Consider the following 16,360-nt stretch of genomic DNA (forward strand, 5'->3'; position numbering starts at 1 on the left):
CTACTAGTTCTTCTTTATGAAAACTTTTCAATATATGTGCAACCCTAGCAAGAGGCATCCCGAGATCTCTATTCACAGTATCTTTGCTACAGGCTTCCTTCGCCAATTTGTCTACGTGTTCGTGCTTGCTTATGCCAACATGAGATGGTATCCATACAAATTGAATGTTAAAATTGCGCTCCATTGCACAAGTTACGTTACGCTTAATGCAACTCACAATTTCCTCATCGCCACCTGCTTTGAAAGAATTTAGAGTCCGAAGAGCACTCTGAGAAAACTACTCCAGAGCCCCGAGATATTAAGAATTCTGTTTCAAGGAGTATACCTGCTAGCTCCGTTTGTGTAGTGCTGGCCAAATTTTGCACTCTCATATTAACTTGATGTTGTAGTAAGCCATTTTTGTATACAGTACTAGCACAACCAGCTTTGTATCCAGACTGTACGGATCCGTCAACGTAACACTCGTATACATCATCGCCCATAGACTATGTGTGTTCCTTCACCGTTGCTAATGCAATTTGTTGTAACACGCAGTTATGTACAGTTTTTTGTGGTAGACACGTAAGGTGCACGATCAATTTTGATTTTTTCCATGGTGGAATGGATCGACCCTGTGGTATTTTACTAATTGGGACATTGAGCTTTGTAATGTTCATAGAGATTTTGTGTATTAAAGGGCACGCGTGTGTGTGATTAGTCACGTCTGCTTGCGTGATTTTATGCTGCATTTGTTTTTGGAAGTCTGAAAGATACAAGGGTTCCCTCTGAGCTTTGACCCCAAATATAGTGGAAATAAATATTATTCTATCAGAGATGGATGGTAGGTTAAGTTCTGACCTCATGTTTACTATCCTTGCTGTTCTCGGGGCGCCGAGGATAATCCTCATGGCTTCATTTTGCACTACCTCCAAGCTATTTATTTCTGATTCCTTACTCTGCAACAAGTGCAGTGCATGGTAGTCTAAAACAGTCTAGCGAGCTTAACATTGATGCCATGTTCTCTTCCAACAAGAATTTCAACGGTTTCAGTCTCTCCCAGAGTCTCTTTTTCAGGGAAAGGATCAGGTCTGCATCATTTATGTTCACCCCGTGATATTTATATTTATGACACATTTCAAGCTCTTGGTCGAAAAGTGGGTAGGGGTATGATACATGGATTGAGAGCCATTGTTTTCTCAGTGGAGATGACTAATCCACACTCATGAGCCCTAGTTGTGAGTTTGTCGAGAATTATTTGCATCCTCTCTTGTGATGATGCTTTGACACATATGTCATCAGCATAGCATATAATGAATTCACCATCCCCAAGTGGAATATCTGCCACCAGCTTGTGCATGAGGACATTGAACAACATAGGGCTGAGAACTCCTCCCTGTGGCGTCCCAAGTTCAAAAGATTGTGTGGTGGAACTTCTCTCTCCCCTGAACAAGACACTTGCAGATCTGTTCGAAAGATACATTCTAATCCATCTCAATAATTTACCCCGGATGCCAAAGCTTACTAATTGTTCTAGGAAAATTTCTCTGTTTGCAATGTCAAAGGCTGACTTAAGGTCAAGAAAAACAGTGTGCTTCCCTGGATTAGAGTTTGAGTAGTACTCTGCAAAGCAATGTTGTGTGCTACGTCCCGATAGAAATCCGTAGTCTGTGAGATGATTTACCTTGCAACCTGTACCTGAGTCTGTTCAAAATGATACTTTCTAGAACTTTGCATACACATGAGGTTAGTGAGATTGGGCGGTATTTATCAGTGTTTGGTTTCAGTATAGGGATGATTAGACTGCGCGTCCAGAGGCCAGGCAGAATACCTTGTGACAAACTTAACCTGCACAGGTGCAAAAGGGGATTACCAGGTACCTGAGCTATAAGGCGGAGGACACTATAGGTAATTCCGTCTTCACCTGGTGCAGACGCTTTTCCTTTGAACAGTGCATTGTTCAGCTCCCACTCAGTAATCTGAGCAAAGTCTGAAGGGTCTGTCTTAGAACATCCAATCTCAATGGCAAATTTACGTGCAATTTTAGACTGACTAAGGTGGTTCTGAATATTTGTGGGAAGTGAGCTCAATTTGGACGCTCCAGCCCATTGACTAAGAAGCATGTCTGCTTGTGCAAGAGGACTATGGAACTGCGGGGTGTTAGTTCGTTTGCCTGAGAGTCGATTAATTTTTTTTCCAAACCTCAGACATTGAGGTTTTATTGTTAATGCTTTGTAGGAACTGTTCATTGTTCTTTTCTGAAATTAGTTTTTAATTCCAGTAGGTTTTTGTTAGCCTTAAGAAACTGAACAAGATTGTCACGTGTATTGTCCTGCTTGTAGATATCACAAAGCTCCTGAACTCGCTTTTGTTCCCTTAATAGTGTAGGGTCACTGACCCACTTAGGTTGTTTTAGGCGTTGTGAATTGTTGCTCTTTAAGGTTTTCTTTGGACAGACCCATGTGTTGTAGTAATCAGTGACCACTTTCATGATGTCCATGGAGAATTTATCAACACTCGTTACTGTGTAATCGTTATACCAGTCATAAATACGTGATTTAAAGTGGTGCTCAAGGTAAGGAGGAATACAATTTTTAAGCCTATTTGTTTTTTTGCAGATAGACTATTATCAACAGCTTATCTCGTTACTATTGCAAAGTGGTCACTGATTAGCTCTGTTGCAAGCATGTTTCTGACGTTTCCATGCACAAGATCCCTTCCTATTACATAATCTAGCCTGCCCTCCGCCACGTGAGTTTCCCTGTCTGTATCATATACGGTCATAGATCTATTGTTCACAAACTTTAGGAACTCTTCGCCATTTTCATTGCATTGACTGTCTCCAAATGTATAATGTCTAGCATTAAAATAATGTAGGTGTGTGTGTGTGTGTGTGTGTGTGTGTGTGTGTGTGTGTGTGTGTGTGTGTGTGTGTGTGTGTGTGTGTGTGTGTGTGTGTAGGTGTGTGTGTGTGTGTGTGTGTAGGTGTGTGTGTGTGTAGGTGTGTGTGTGTGTGTGTAGGTGTGTGTGTGTGTGTGTAGGTGTGTGTGTGTGTAGGTGTGTGTGTGTGTAGGTGTGTGTGTGTGTGTAGGTGTGTGTGTGTGTGTGTAGGTGTGTGTGTGTGTGTGGGTGTGTGTGTGTGTGTGTGTGTGTGTGTGTGTGTAGGTGTGTGTGTGTGTGTGTAGGTGTGTGTGTGTGCGTGTAGGTGTGTGTGTGTGCGTGTAGGTGTGTGTGTGTGTAGGTGTGTGTGTGTGTAGGTGTGTGTAGGTGTGTGTAGGTGTGTGTGTGTGTGTGTGTGTGTGTGTGTGTGTGTGTGTGTGTGTGTGTGTGTGTGTGTGTGTGTGTGTGTAGGTGTGTAGGTGTGTAGGTGTGTGGGTGGGTGTGTGTGTGTAGGTGTGTGTGTATAGGTGTAGGTGTGTGTGTGTGTGTGTGTGTGTGTGTGTGTGTGTGTGTGTGTGTGTGTGTGTGTGTGTAGGTGTGTAGGTGTGTAGGTGTGTAGGTGTGTAGGTGTGTGTGTGTGTGTGTGTGTGTGTGTGTGTGTGTGTGTGTGTGTGTGTGTGTGTGTGTGTGTAGGTGTGTAGGTGTGTAGGTGTGTGTGTGTGTGTGTAGGTGTGTGTGTGTGGGGGGGGGGGGGATTAATGGTTAATGGTTAAAAGCAAAATAAATGTGCTAGACATCTAAGGTCATGTAGCACTATAGTTAATGTTAGTGAAGGGTAGTTGGGTTAGTGATTAGTTGTTAAAGCTGGGTTAATGAATTGGTGAGTGAATGGGTTAGGGTCGGATGAGGTAATGTAAAGGGGTTAGATCAAGTGAAGTATATATATGCGTTTGAGAAAGGAAAACAGGTTGTCAAAGCAGAAATTCTGTAAGGATGTCTGATAAGTTGGGATGTCTATGTAGGGAAGACGTGGGCATGACAATATAATATGTGGGACTGAAAGAGGAACATTCGGAAACCGCGAATGTTCCAATGAAGGATAGTTAAACTTTCGTTGATTTACTGGCAAAGATTGCAGTGCGTGTTGGAGAAATTGAAGGGGAAGGTGCTAGAGGGTGGGATAAAGAATGAGGTTGGGGAGGTGTGGTGTTGTATCAGGAGGGGTGTCGGGAGGTAGAGTGTCTGGGGAAGAGGGTACTTGTGACATGAGGGATTCACGTGTGTATCCAGGAGGGAGTGGAAGGGAGAGAGGGGATGGTGGGAGGGTTAATAAGGTGGGGCTGGAGTCCGGGGGGAATGGGTATTGTTGGGATGCGGTAGGAGGATTGGGTGTAGGGAGAATATGAGTAGGAGGAGGATGGATATCGGCAGTCACTTTGAGTGTGGAGGGAGCGGGAGTTGTAGAATTTGAAGGTGGATGAGTATTAGTTTGGGACTCGATTATGTAGTTCTGGATATCTTCAAGAGTTTCTGTAGTGGAGTTGGTTGGGGAGTTTTGCAAGTATTGAGGGTTGGATGAGGTTCTGTAGGGATGGGATTACCACATAGATCAGTTAGTTTTGTTAATGCTATAGCTTGGTTTTCAGTTGTTACTGTGACGAGACGGGAGTGGTCGGGTCGGCTACGGAAAGAGACTTTGCCTACTTGTTTTTGGAGGCATTGCTGGAAGAGGAGGGTTTGCCTACTTGTTTTTGGAGGCATTGCTGGAAGAGGAGGGTGTTTTTAGAGTAGGGAGCTGTGGGAGGGATCACGAAAAATCTGTCCCATTTTGCTGGGCTAAATAGAGTATTTAGGATTCTTGTAGAGGTGGGGGTAGTAGAAGTGCGGGGACGTGTGGAGGAGGGAGTAGTGTTGAGGGGGGTAGTGTTATGGGGAGGTGGGCAATAACGTTGTAAGGTAGTAATAAGGGGAGATGGGGTGGTTGATGAAGAAGGTTGTGTGTGTATGTAGGTGTGTGTGTGTGTGTATGTAGGTGTGTGTGTGTGTGTATGTAGGTGTGTGTGTGTGTGTATGTAGGTGTGTGTGTGTATGTAGGTGTGTGTGTGTGTATGTAGGTGTGTGTGTGTGTTTATGTAGGTGTGTGTGTGTTTATGTAGGTGTGTTTTATGTAGGTGTGTTTTATGTAGGTGTGTTGTGTGTGTAGGTGTGTGTGTGTGTGTGTAGGTGTGTGTGTGTGTGTGTGTGTGTGTGTGTGTGTGTGTGTGTGTGTGTGTGTGTGTGTGTGTGTGTGTGTGTGTGTGTGTGTGTGTGTGTGTGTGTGTGTGTGTGTGTGTGTGTGTGTAGGTGTGTGTGTGTGTGTGTGTAGGTGTGTGTGTGTGTGTGTGTTGTGTGTGTGTGTGTGTTGTGTGTGTGTGTGTGTGTGTGTTCGTTGAGTGTGTGTGTGTTCGGTGAGTGTGTGTGTGCATGCGTGCGTGTGTGTCTGTGTCTGTATCTGTGTCTGTGTCTGTGTCTGTGTCTGTGTCTGGGTCTGGGTCTATGTCTCTGTCTGTGTGCCTGTGTCTCTGTTGGGTGTCTGTGGCTCTGTCTGTGTCTGTGTCTGTGTCTCTGTCTCTGTCTAGGTGTCCGTGTCTCTGTCTGTCTGTCTGTGTCTGTCTGTCTGTGTCTGTGTCTGTCTGTCTGTCTGTCTGTCTGTGTGTCTGTGTGTCTGTGTGTCTGTGTCTCTGTCTAGGTGTCTATGTCTCTGTCTAGGTGTCTGTGTCTCTGTCTAGGTGTCTGTGTCTCTGTCTAGGTGTCTGTGTCTCTGTCTAGGTGTCTGTGTCTCTGTCTAGGTGTCTGTGTCTGTGTGTGTGTACTAAATCAAACAAATAAATAATAGAGACAGTTATGGTTCTATTTTTATTAATATGAGACAAATTACAGTTCAGTCAAAATACACTGAAATTCAACAATTTAGTACGCTTCATTATTCTGAATGCTTTGCAATGTGTTTGTTAGAGACAGAGAGACAGAGAGACAGAGAGACAGAGAGACAGAGAGACAGAGAGACAGAGAGACAGAGAGACAGAGAGACAGAGAGACAGAGAGACAGAGAGACAGAGAGACAGAGAGACAGAGAGACAGAGAGACAGAGAGACAGAGAGACAGAGAGACAGAGAGACAGAGTATTACAGAAAAGACATTTAAGATCTGAAGGAAGGTTTTGTGACCAATTTTTTTATAATCTTTACTCTTGAATGAAACACCTCATAATGACATCCAAATATATTTCTGAATAAGATAGGCAACCAGGAGTCAAATAGCATATACCTGGTATCACCACTTTATAAACCCTCTTTCATTACGTTCCTGATGCTCAGGATCCATATACACTATTATATGTATTTCAAACATAATGTACATCTCTAGCCTACTTATCAAAAAGTGTCTGCACAATGAAACTGAAAGCAAATGATATATGAAAAAGAAGAGACAATAAATATTAATAAAGAAATTAACACAACAAAACAAAAATTATATCAAAGTTTACAGACTTGTATCAAATGGCAAATAACACATTTTAGAATGATCCAAATGAGGCAAACATTCGAATCAAACTGTAAAACATTTAAAAATGAATAGAAAAATAATCCTGAGGTCTCATGGTAACTCCATATGGGAAACATTGCAAATAAATTAAGCAGCACTACAGAGAATGGAGCCACAATAGAAAATGTGATATTCAAAAATCAAAAGCTGGAATTCCTGCCCTCAACCACAGGCATCACCAGTGGGAGACCTGATGAATGAGTCATGAGACCAAATATACAGACCTTTAAAAAATATCCTACAGGAACATACATGACTGCTATACACATCTAAATATCTTCACCATCACTTCTGGATAATTAGGATAAGCACTTTATTATCGGTGTATATACAAATGATGAACATTATACAAGATGACTTAAAACAAATACATTTATCTTATTCTGGAACTTAAGAGCATTCAGGCACTTTTAAACGAGGGCAATGCATTTGAAGAAATTTTCTCTCAAGAACCCTTTTACTTTGCTTGTATCTTTTCTTCAGGATGAAGTGAAAACATTCTGAAACTACATAAGGGTTACCACTCACAAATACAGCAAAATGAAATCAAAATACAGGAATAGTAGTGGTTCTGCAACCATTCATTACCTTGAAGTATGGGAAGCAGTTTAAGATAAATTTAAAAAAATAAAATAAATAAATAAATAGATATAAAATTATACAAACTACAAAGTTTTATTACCAGAAAAATTAAAACAATATGGCATTAACATCTACATGTCTCTAATATAGCAGAATACAAGAGGTTTGAAAAAATGTAAACAACAGTAATATTAAAGAATTCTCTGCAAATCCTTAAACTGAAGGTGGAATACAAATCTGGGCAGATGAATACTTCAATTACTATTCATTACCTTTCAGTATTTAGCCTTCTGCATTTCCTTGTACAAATATGATGTAATTCATCTTTATTTCTCTCCTTTTCTTCATCTCTCTTCTTTTCTTTGCATTTGAACTGAACTTCAACAACAACAACATACATTTCACAAAGAGTCATACTACTTGTAATATGTAAAATTAACCTCCCAATTTTCACTATACAAAGATCACTTGCATATAAATTCAAGTCTCTTCTTTTGATTTTCTTATACTCTTTATCTTCATAAATAAGTCCCCAAAACTTTGCACATGAACATTTTCTTGTTGTTTTACCATATTAGGTAAATTTGTTGATTACTCTATCAATGACTATATACATAAGATTCTTTTAGTTATGTATCTAATATGTTAAAATGTCATCTACAACAAATATACACATCTCTCCTTATAAAAAGCATCAGACATTATATACACAACATACTGAAACACCTTATGTTCTTTTTGCCATATGATCACAATGATATAGACATGAGAATATTGCATAAACCATGATCATGGATATGGGAGAGAAAGAGAGAACAATACAAAAAATAATAATAACCCTTTAAACACCAAGAAGAATGGAACTTGTCAGATGACAATACTGGAGGAGACTAGCTTGATGAATAATGGGTACATACTATGTGCAAAAATGAATGCTAGTGTCAGGTGCTTTGGCTTTCATGTTACTTCCAGGCCTGCTTGAGGGCCTTACGCTGCGCCAACTTTCGAGTGATGAGAGCCGCTGCTGTGAGAGCCAAAAGGGCCCCTAGGATGAGGTAGTGGTCAAAGTCATCCTTCAGAACATCAAACATCTTACTTGGGAAAACTCTTGTGTAAAACAGATCTGTGGGATTAACATCACATAATACATGTTAAAATGACATTCTGATAACTATTTATAAAAATATATTTCCATATATATATTAATATATATATGTTACATATATGTTAATATATATATGTTACATATATGTTAATATATATATGTTACATATATGTTAATATATATGTTACATATATGTTAATATATATATGTTACATATATGTTAATATATATATGTTACATATATGTTAATATATATATGTTACATATATGTTAATATATATATGTTACATATATGTTAATATATATATTAACATATATGTAACATATATATATTAACATATATGTAACATATATATATTAACATATATGTAACATATATGTATATTAACATATATGTAACATATATGTATATTAACATATATGTAACATATATGTATATTAACATATATGTAACATATATGTATATTAACATATATGTAACATATATGTATATTAACATATATGTAACATATATATATTAACATATATGTAACATATATATATTAACATATATGTAACATATATATATTAACATATATGTAACATATATATATATTAACATATATGTAACATATATATATATTAACATATATGTAACATATATATATATTAACATATATGTAACATAAATATATATTAACATATATGTAACATAAATATATATTAACGTATATGTAACATATATATATATATTAACATATATGTAACATATATATATATATTAACATATATGTAACATACATATATATATATATTAACATATATGTAACATACATATATATATTAACATATATGTAACATATATATATATATATATTAACATATGTAACATATATGTTAATATATATATGTTACATATATGTTATATATATTAACATATATGTAACATATATGTTATATATATTAACATATATGTAACATATATGTTATATATATTAACATATATGTAACATATATGTTATATATATTAACATATATGTAACATATATGTTATATATATCAACATATATGTAACATATATATATATATCAACATATATGTAACATATATATATCAACATATATGTAACATATATATATATATATCAACATATATGTAACATATATATATATCAACATATATGTAACATATATATATCAACATATATGTAACATATATATATCAACATATATGTAACATATATATATATATATCAACATATATGTAACATATATATATATATCAACATATATGTAACATATATATCAACATATATGTAACATATATATGTTGATATATATATGTTACATATATGTTGATATATATATGTTACATATATGTTGATATATATATGTTACATATATGTTGATATATATATGTTACATATATGTTGATATATATATGTTACATATATGTTGATATATATATGTTACATATATGTTGATATATATATGTTACATATATGTTGATATATATATGTTACATATAAGTTGATATATATATGTAACATATATATATCAACATATATGTAACATGTATATATCAACATATATGTAACATGTATATATTAACATATATGTAACATGTATATATTAACATATATGTAACATGTATATATTAACATATATGTAACATGTATATATTAACATATATGTAACATGTATATATTAACATATATGTAACATGTATATATTAACATATATGTAACATGTATATATTAACATATATGTAACATGTATATATTAACATATATGTAACATGTATATATTAACATATATGTAACATGTATATATTAACATATATGTAACATGTATATATTAACATATATGTAACATGTATATATTAACATATATGTAACATGTATATATTAACATATATGTAACATGTATATATTAACATATATGTAACATGTATATATTAACATATATGTAACATGTATATATTAACATATATGTAACATGTATATATTAACATATATGTAACATGTATATATTAACATATATGTAACATGTATAGTAATATATGTATATATGTATATATTGTATAATGTATTATGTATGTAATGTAATTTGTATATATATGTATATATGTATATATTGATATATGTATATATATGTATATAGTATGATATATGTATAATGTATGTATATAATGTAAATGTATATGTTTATATATTATGTATAGTATGTATTATATGTATATATGTATATATGTATAATTATGTATATTATGTATTATGTATATATGTATTATATGTATATATGTATATGATTGATATAAATATGTATAGTAAATTTATATATTATGTATAGTATATGTATATATGTATATGTATATGTATGTATGATGTATATGTATGTGTATATGATGTATGTTGATATGTATGATTTTATGTTTTATATGTATAGTATTATGTATGTTTTATATGTATATTATGTATGTATAGTATGTATATATATGTATATGATATGTTATATTTTTGTTATGTATATGTATATTATGTATATGTATATGTTATTATGATAATGTATATTATATGTATTATTATGTATTTTATATTATGTAATGTATATATGTATATGTATGTATGTATGTATTATGATATGATGTAGTATGTATGTATTATGTATGTATATTATGTATGATATATTATGTATTATGTATGTATATTATATAATCTTATGTAATGTAATATTTTTGTATAAGTATATGTATGTATTATGTATATATTATATGTATATATGGTATGTATATATGTATATGTATTTTTATATGTATGTATGTATGTATAAGTGTAATATATGTAATGTATGTTTTATTGATATGTTATATATGTATGAGTAATGTATGTATATGTAAGTATATATGTATGTATAATGATGTATATATTATGTTATGTTATATTATGTATGATATTATGTATGTTATGTAGTATATGTATGTATGATATATGTATATATGTATGTAATATTATGTATTTATATATGTAATTATAATGTATATATTATGTATTTTTATATATGTATATATGTATATGTATGTAGTATATTATGTATATGTATGTATGTATGTATTATATGTATGTATTATGTATTTATGTTTATGTATATGTATGTATGTAGTATATGTATGTATGTAATGTATGTATGTAGTATGTATATGTATGTAGGGTTATGTATTGTATGTATGTATGTATGTATGTATGTATGTTAATGTATGTATGAAATTGTATGTTTATGTATGTATGTATGTATGTATGTATATGTATGTATGTATGTATTGTATGTAGTTGAAATGTATGTATGTATTGTATGTATGTATGTATGTATGTATGTATGATATGTATATGTATGTATTGTAGATGTATATGTATGTAGTATATTGTATATATGTATGTATAGTATGTATTTTTGTTTGTTATGTATGTATGTATGTATGTTTTTGTATGTATGTATTGTATGTATGTATGTATGTTGTTTGTATTATGTATGAAATTTTATGTATGTATGTAATGTATGTATGTATTGTTAGTAATTATGTATTTTATGTATGTATGTATATGTATGTATTGTAGTATGTATATGTATGTATGTATGTATATGTATGTATGTATAATGTATGTATATGTATGTATGTATGTATTGTATTTTTATGTAGTATGTATGTATGTATGTTTTATATGTATGTATTTTATATGTATATATGTATGTATGTATGTATGTATGTTATGTATGTATGTATGTATATGTTATGTATGTATAATGATTATTATGTATGTTTGTATGTAGTATTATGTATGTATGTATATGTATTTTATATGTATGTAGGGTATATGTATGTATGTATGTATGTATATGTATGTTAATATGTATGTATATGTATGTATGTATGTAGTATGTATGTAATGTATGTATATTATTGGTAGTATGTATGTATATGTATGTATTTGTATGTATGTATAGTTGTATATGTATGATGTATGTATTGTATGTATGAATATGTATGTATTTGTATGTTTGTATGTTGTTTTGTATGTATGAAATGTTTTTAATGTATGTAGTATATGTTGTTTGTTGTATGTATGTATTGTATGTATGTTTATATATTTTATATAAATTTAAAATTAAATATATATATTATAAACAAATATATATTATTTATTTTATAACATAAAATATATAAAAAACAAATAATATAATTTAAAATATATATTATAACATATAATATATATAACATATAAATAATATAAAACAAATAATATATATAAAAAATAAAAAAAAATATAAATATATAAATTATATTATATAAAATTTTAAACATATAATATATAAATATTATAAATAAAATAAAATATTATAAAATATAATATAATATTATAAACAAAATTAATATATTATATAACAAAAAATAATATTTTTAAATATATATTATAAAATAAAATATTTTATATATAATTATAACATATAAATAATAATAAAATTTTTTAAAAAAACATATAATATAATATATATATAATTATAACATATAATATATATATAAAATTATAATATATAATATATATTATAATATATAAAATTAATAATATATATAATAAATAATATAAATATATATATATATTAAAAACATAAAATTTAAAATATAAATATATAAAATATATTTAAAAAAATAAATATATATATTTTATAACATATAAAAAAAAATATATATATATATAAAAATTTTTAACAATAATAAAAATATATATAAAATATATTATAACATAAATATAATAAAAATTTTAATAACAAAAAAAATTAATATATAATTATAAATTAATATATATAAATATATTATAACATATAATATATAATATATATATTTAAACATAAATAAATAATATATTATAACATATAATAAAATATATTATAACATATAATATTAAAAATAAATATTAAAAACAAATAAAATAATAAAAATTTTAAAAAAAAATTATATATAATTATAACATATAATTTTAATAATATATTTAAAAATATTTATATTATATTTTTAATAAAATATAAAATATTATATATTTATAATTATATATATATTTATTTAAATATATATATATATAAATAATATATATTAATGTTATAAAATATAAAATATATATTTTTTATTTTTATAATTTTATATAAATATAAATATTATATTTTTATAATAAAATATATTATATGTTATAATATATATATAAATATATATATAAAATTTAAAATATATAAATAAAATATATTAAATTTAAAATATATATTAAATTATATTTATATAAATTATAGGTTAAAATTTTATATATAAATTTAATTTTAAATAATTTTAATATATATTTTTATTTTATAATTTTAATATATATATAAAAATTAAAATTTATAATAATAAAATATTTTTAATATGTTATAATATATATAATTAATGTTATAATATATATATATTTTATATATATAACATTATATAAATATAAACATATATATAAAATTAAAAACTTTATATAAAAATTTAAAACATAATTTTAAACATATATATAAAAAAATAAAAAATATATAAATATAAAAAAAATATAAAATATAAAATATAAAAATAATAAAATTAATTTTTTATTTATTTTTAATATTATATATAATTTTTATTTTATATATATATTTAAATATTTAAAATTATTATTATATTTATAATATTTTTTATATTTATATATAATTTTTTATTTTTATATATATATTTTTAAATATTTAATATAATGTTTAATTTATATAAAATTTTTTTATATTTATATATATTTAATTTTTAAAATAAATTTTATTTTAAAATTTATATAATGTTTATATTTTTATAAAATTTATTTTATAAAATAACAATATATAAATAAAAAATTATATAAATATAAACATATAATATAAAATAAAAAATTTTAAACATATATTAAAATAAAAAATAAAATAATAAAAACCCATATATATAATATAAACATATTTTAAAAATAAAAATATAATATAAAAAATATATTAAAAAAAATAAATATATAAAAATATATTAATAAAAAAATATATATATAAAATATAAATTTTAAAAAAATTATATATAAAAATATATATATAAAAATATATATAAAAAATATATATATAAAATATATATAAAAATAAAATATAATAAAAATATATATTAAAAATAAAAAAATATAAAAAAATATATATAATAAATATATAAAAATTAAATATAAAAATAATATAAAATAAAATATATATAAATATATATAAATAAATATATATTTTATAATATATATATTAAAATATATATATTATAAAATATAAAAATTATATAAATAATATATTTAAAAATATAATATAAAAAATATATATTATTAAAAAATAATATAAAAATTTTATATAAATTTATATAAAAATATATATATAAATAATAATAAATAATATATAAAATATATTTAAAAATTTAAAAAAATTAATATAAATATATATATAAAAAAAATATTAAAATATTATATAAAATATTATAAAAATAAATAAATATAAAATATATATATAAAAAAATTTTATATTAAATATATATATAAAAAAAAATATATATATAAAATATAAATATAATATAAAAATAAAAATATAAAAATATATAAAATAAATATATATAAAATATAAATATAAATATAATAATATAATATAAAAAATAAAATTATAAAATAAAAAAAATATATATATAAATATATAATATAAATATATAAAAATATATAAATTTTTTAAAAATTATATTTGTTTTTTACTTTGTGCGTTTGTGTGTGGACTTGCGCGTTTGTTTTGCCTTTGTGTGTGTGGTTTGTAGTGTGTGGGGGTTTGTGGGTGGTTGTAGGGTGTTTGTAGGTGTGGTGGGGGGTGTGTGGGGTTTGTGTGGTGGGGTTTTGGTGTGTGGTGTAGGTGTGGGGTTTGTAAGTGTGTGGTTGTGGTGTGGTTGAGTTTTTGGTGGTGTGGGGTTTTGGTGTGTGTGGTTTGTGGTGGGGTGAAAAGTGGGGGTTTTTGAGGTGTGTGGTGTAGGTGTGGGGTTTTGGAGGTGTGTGGTGTAGGTGGTTGTGGTGTGGTGTGGTGGGGTTTGGTAGTGTGTGGTGTAGGTGTGGGGTTGAAGGGTGTTTGTTGGGGTTTGTAGGTGTTGGTTGTAGGTGTGGGGTTTGTGGTGTGTGGTTTGTAGGTGGGGGGTTTGTAGTGTGGGTTTTTGTAGGTGTGGGGTTTTGTATGTGTGGTTTGTAGTGTGGGGGTTTTGTAGTGTGGGTTGTAGGTGGTGGTGTAGGTGTGGGTGTAGGTGTGTGTGTGGGGTTTAGGTGTGTGGTTGGTGTGTGTGTGTTGTGGGGTGAAAGTGTGTGTGTAGTGTGTGTGTATGTGGGTTGTAGGTGTGGGTTTTGTAGTGTGTGGTTAGGTGTTTTGGGTTGGTGTTGTGTGGTTGTGTGTGTGGTTGTGTGTGTGGTTTTGTGGGGTTTTGTTTGTTGTGTTGTTTGTAGGTGTGGGGTTTTTGTAGGTTTTGGTTTGGTAGGTGTTGGTGTGGGGGTTTTCGTGGGGTTGTACGTGTGTGGTGTAGGGTTTTGTGTTTTGGGGGTGAGGTGTGTTGTGTGTGGGTTGTGTGTGGGGTTGTAGGGTGTGTGGTGGGTGTGTGTGTGTGTAGTGTGTTTGTGTGGGGGTGTGTGGGGTGAAAAGTGTGTGTGTGTGGTGGGTAGGTGTGGGTTGAGGTGGGGTGTGTGTTGGTTGTTTGTGGTGTGTGTGTGGGGGTGTGTGGGTAGGTGTTTGTGAGGTGTGGGGTTTTGTATTGGGGTGGGGTTTTGTAGTGTTTTGTTTGTTTGTTTTGTATTTGTGTTGTGTTGTCTTTGTGTTTGGGGTGTCGTTTGGGGTTTTTGTGTGTGCGTTTGTTTGTGTGCGTTTGTTGTTGTGTTTTTCGTTGTGTGTGTCTGTTTGTTTTGTGTTGGCTGTTGTGTGTTTGTTGTTGGTTGTTGTGTGGTTTGTGTGTGGGGTTTTTGTGTGTGTTGTGGGGGGTTTTTTGTGTGTGTGTTTGTAGTTGGTGGGTTTTGTGTTGGTTGGTTTTGTGTTTTTGTGGTGGGGTTTGAGGTTTGGGTTGTGTGTGTTTTTGTTTTTTTTGGTGTGTGTGTGGTTTTTGTTTTCGTTTGTGTTGTGTTTGTGGTGTGCGTTTTTTGGTGTGTGGCGTTGTGTG

The 16,360-nt window shown here is 29.1% G+C and overlaps 1 protein-coding gene across 1 annotated transcript in view; it reads right to left on the reverse strand.

Moving 5' to 3' along the window:
- Positions 1-6,102: 6,102 nt before the first annotated feature.
- The window catches only part of LOC125047838 (ER membrane protein complex subunit 1-like), a 41,669-nt gene continuing 31,411 nt past the window's right edge, over positions 6,103-16,360 (reverse strand). Inside the window, exon 17 of the mRNA XM_047646348.1 lies at positions 6,103-8,146. Coding sequence (XP_047502304.1) covers positions 7,986-8,146 — 161 coding nt within the window. The 3' untranslated portion in view covers positions 6,103-7,985. The remainder of the gene's footprint in view (positions 8,147-16,360) is intronic.

Source organism: Penaeus chinensis, chromosome 42, assembly GCF_019202785.1.
Source record: "Penaeus chinensis breed Huanghai No. 1 chromosome 42, ASM1920278v2, whole genome shotgun sequence".
Lineage (NCBI taxonomy): Eukaryota > Metazoa > Arthropoda > Malacostraca > Decapoda > Penaeidae > Penaeus > Penaeus chinensis.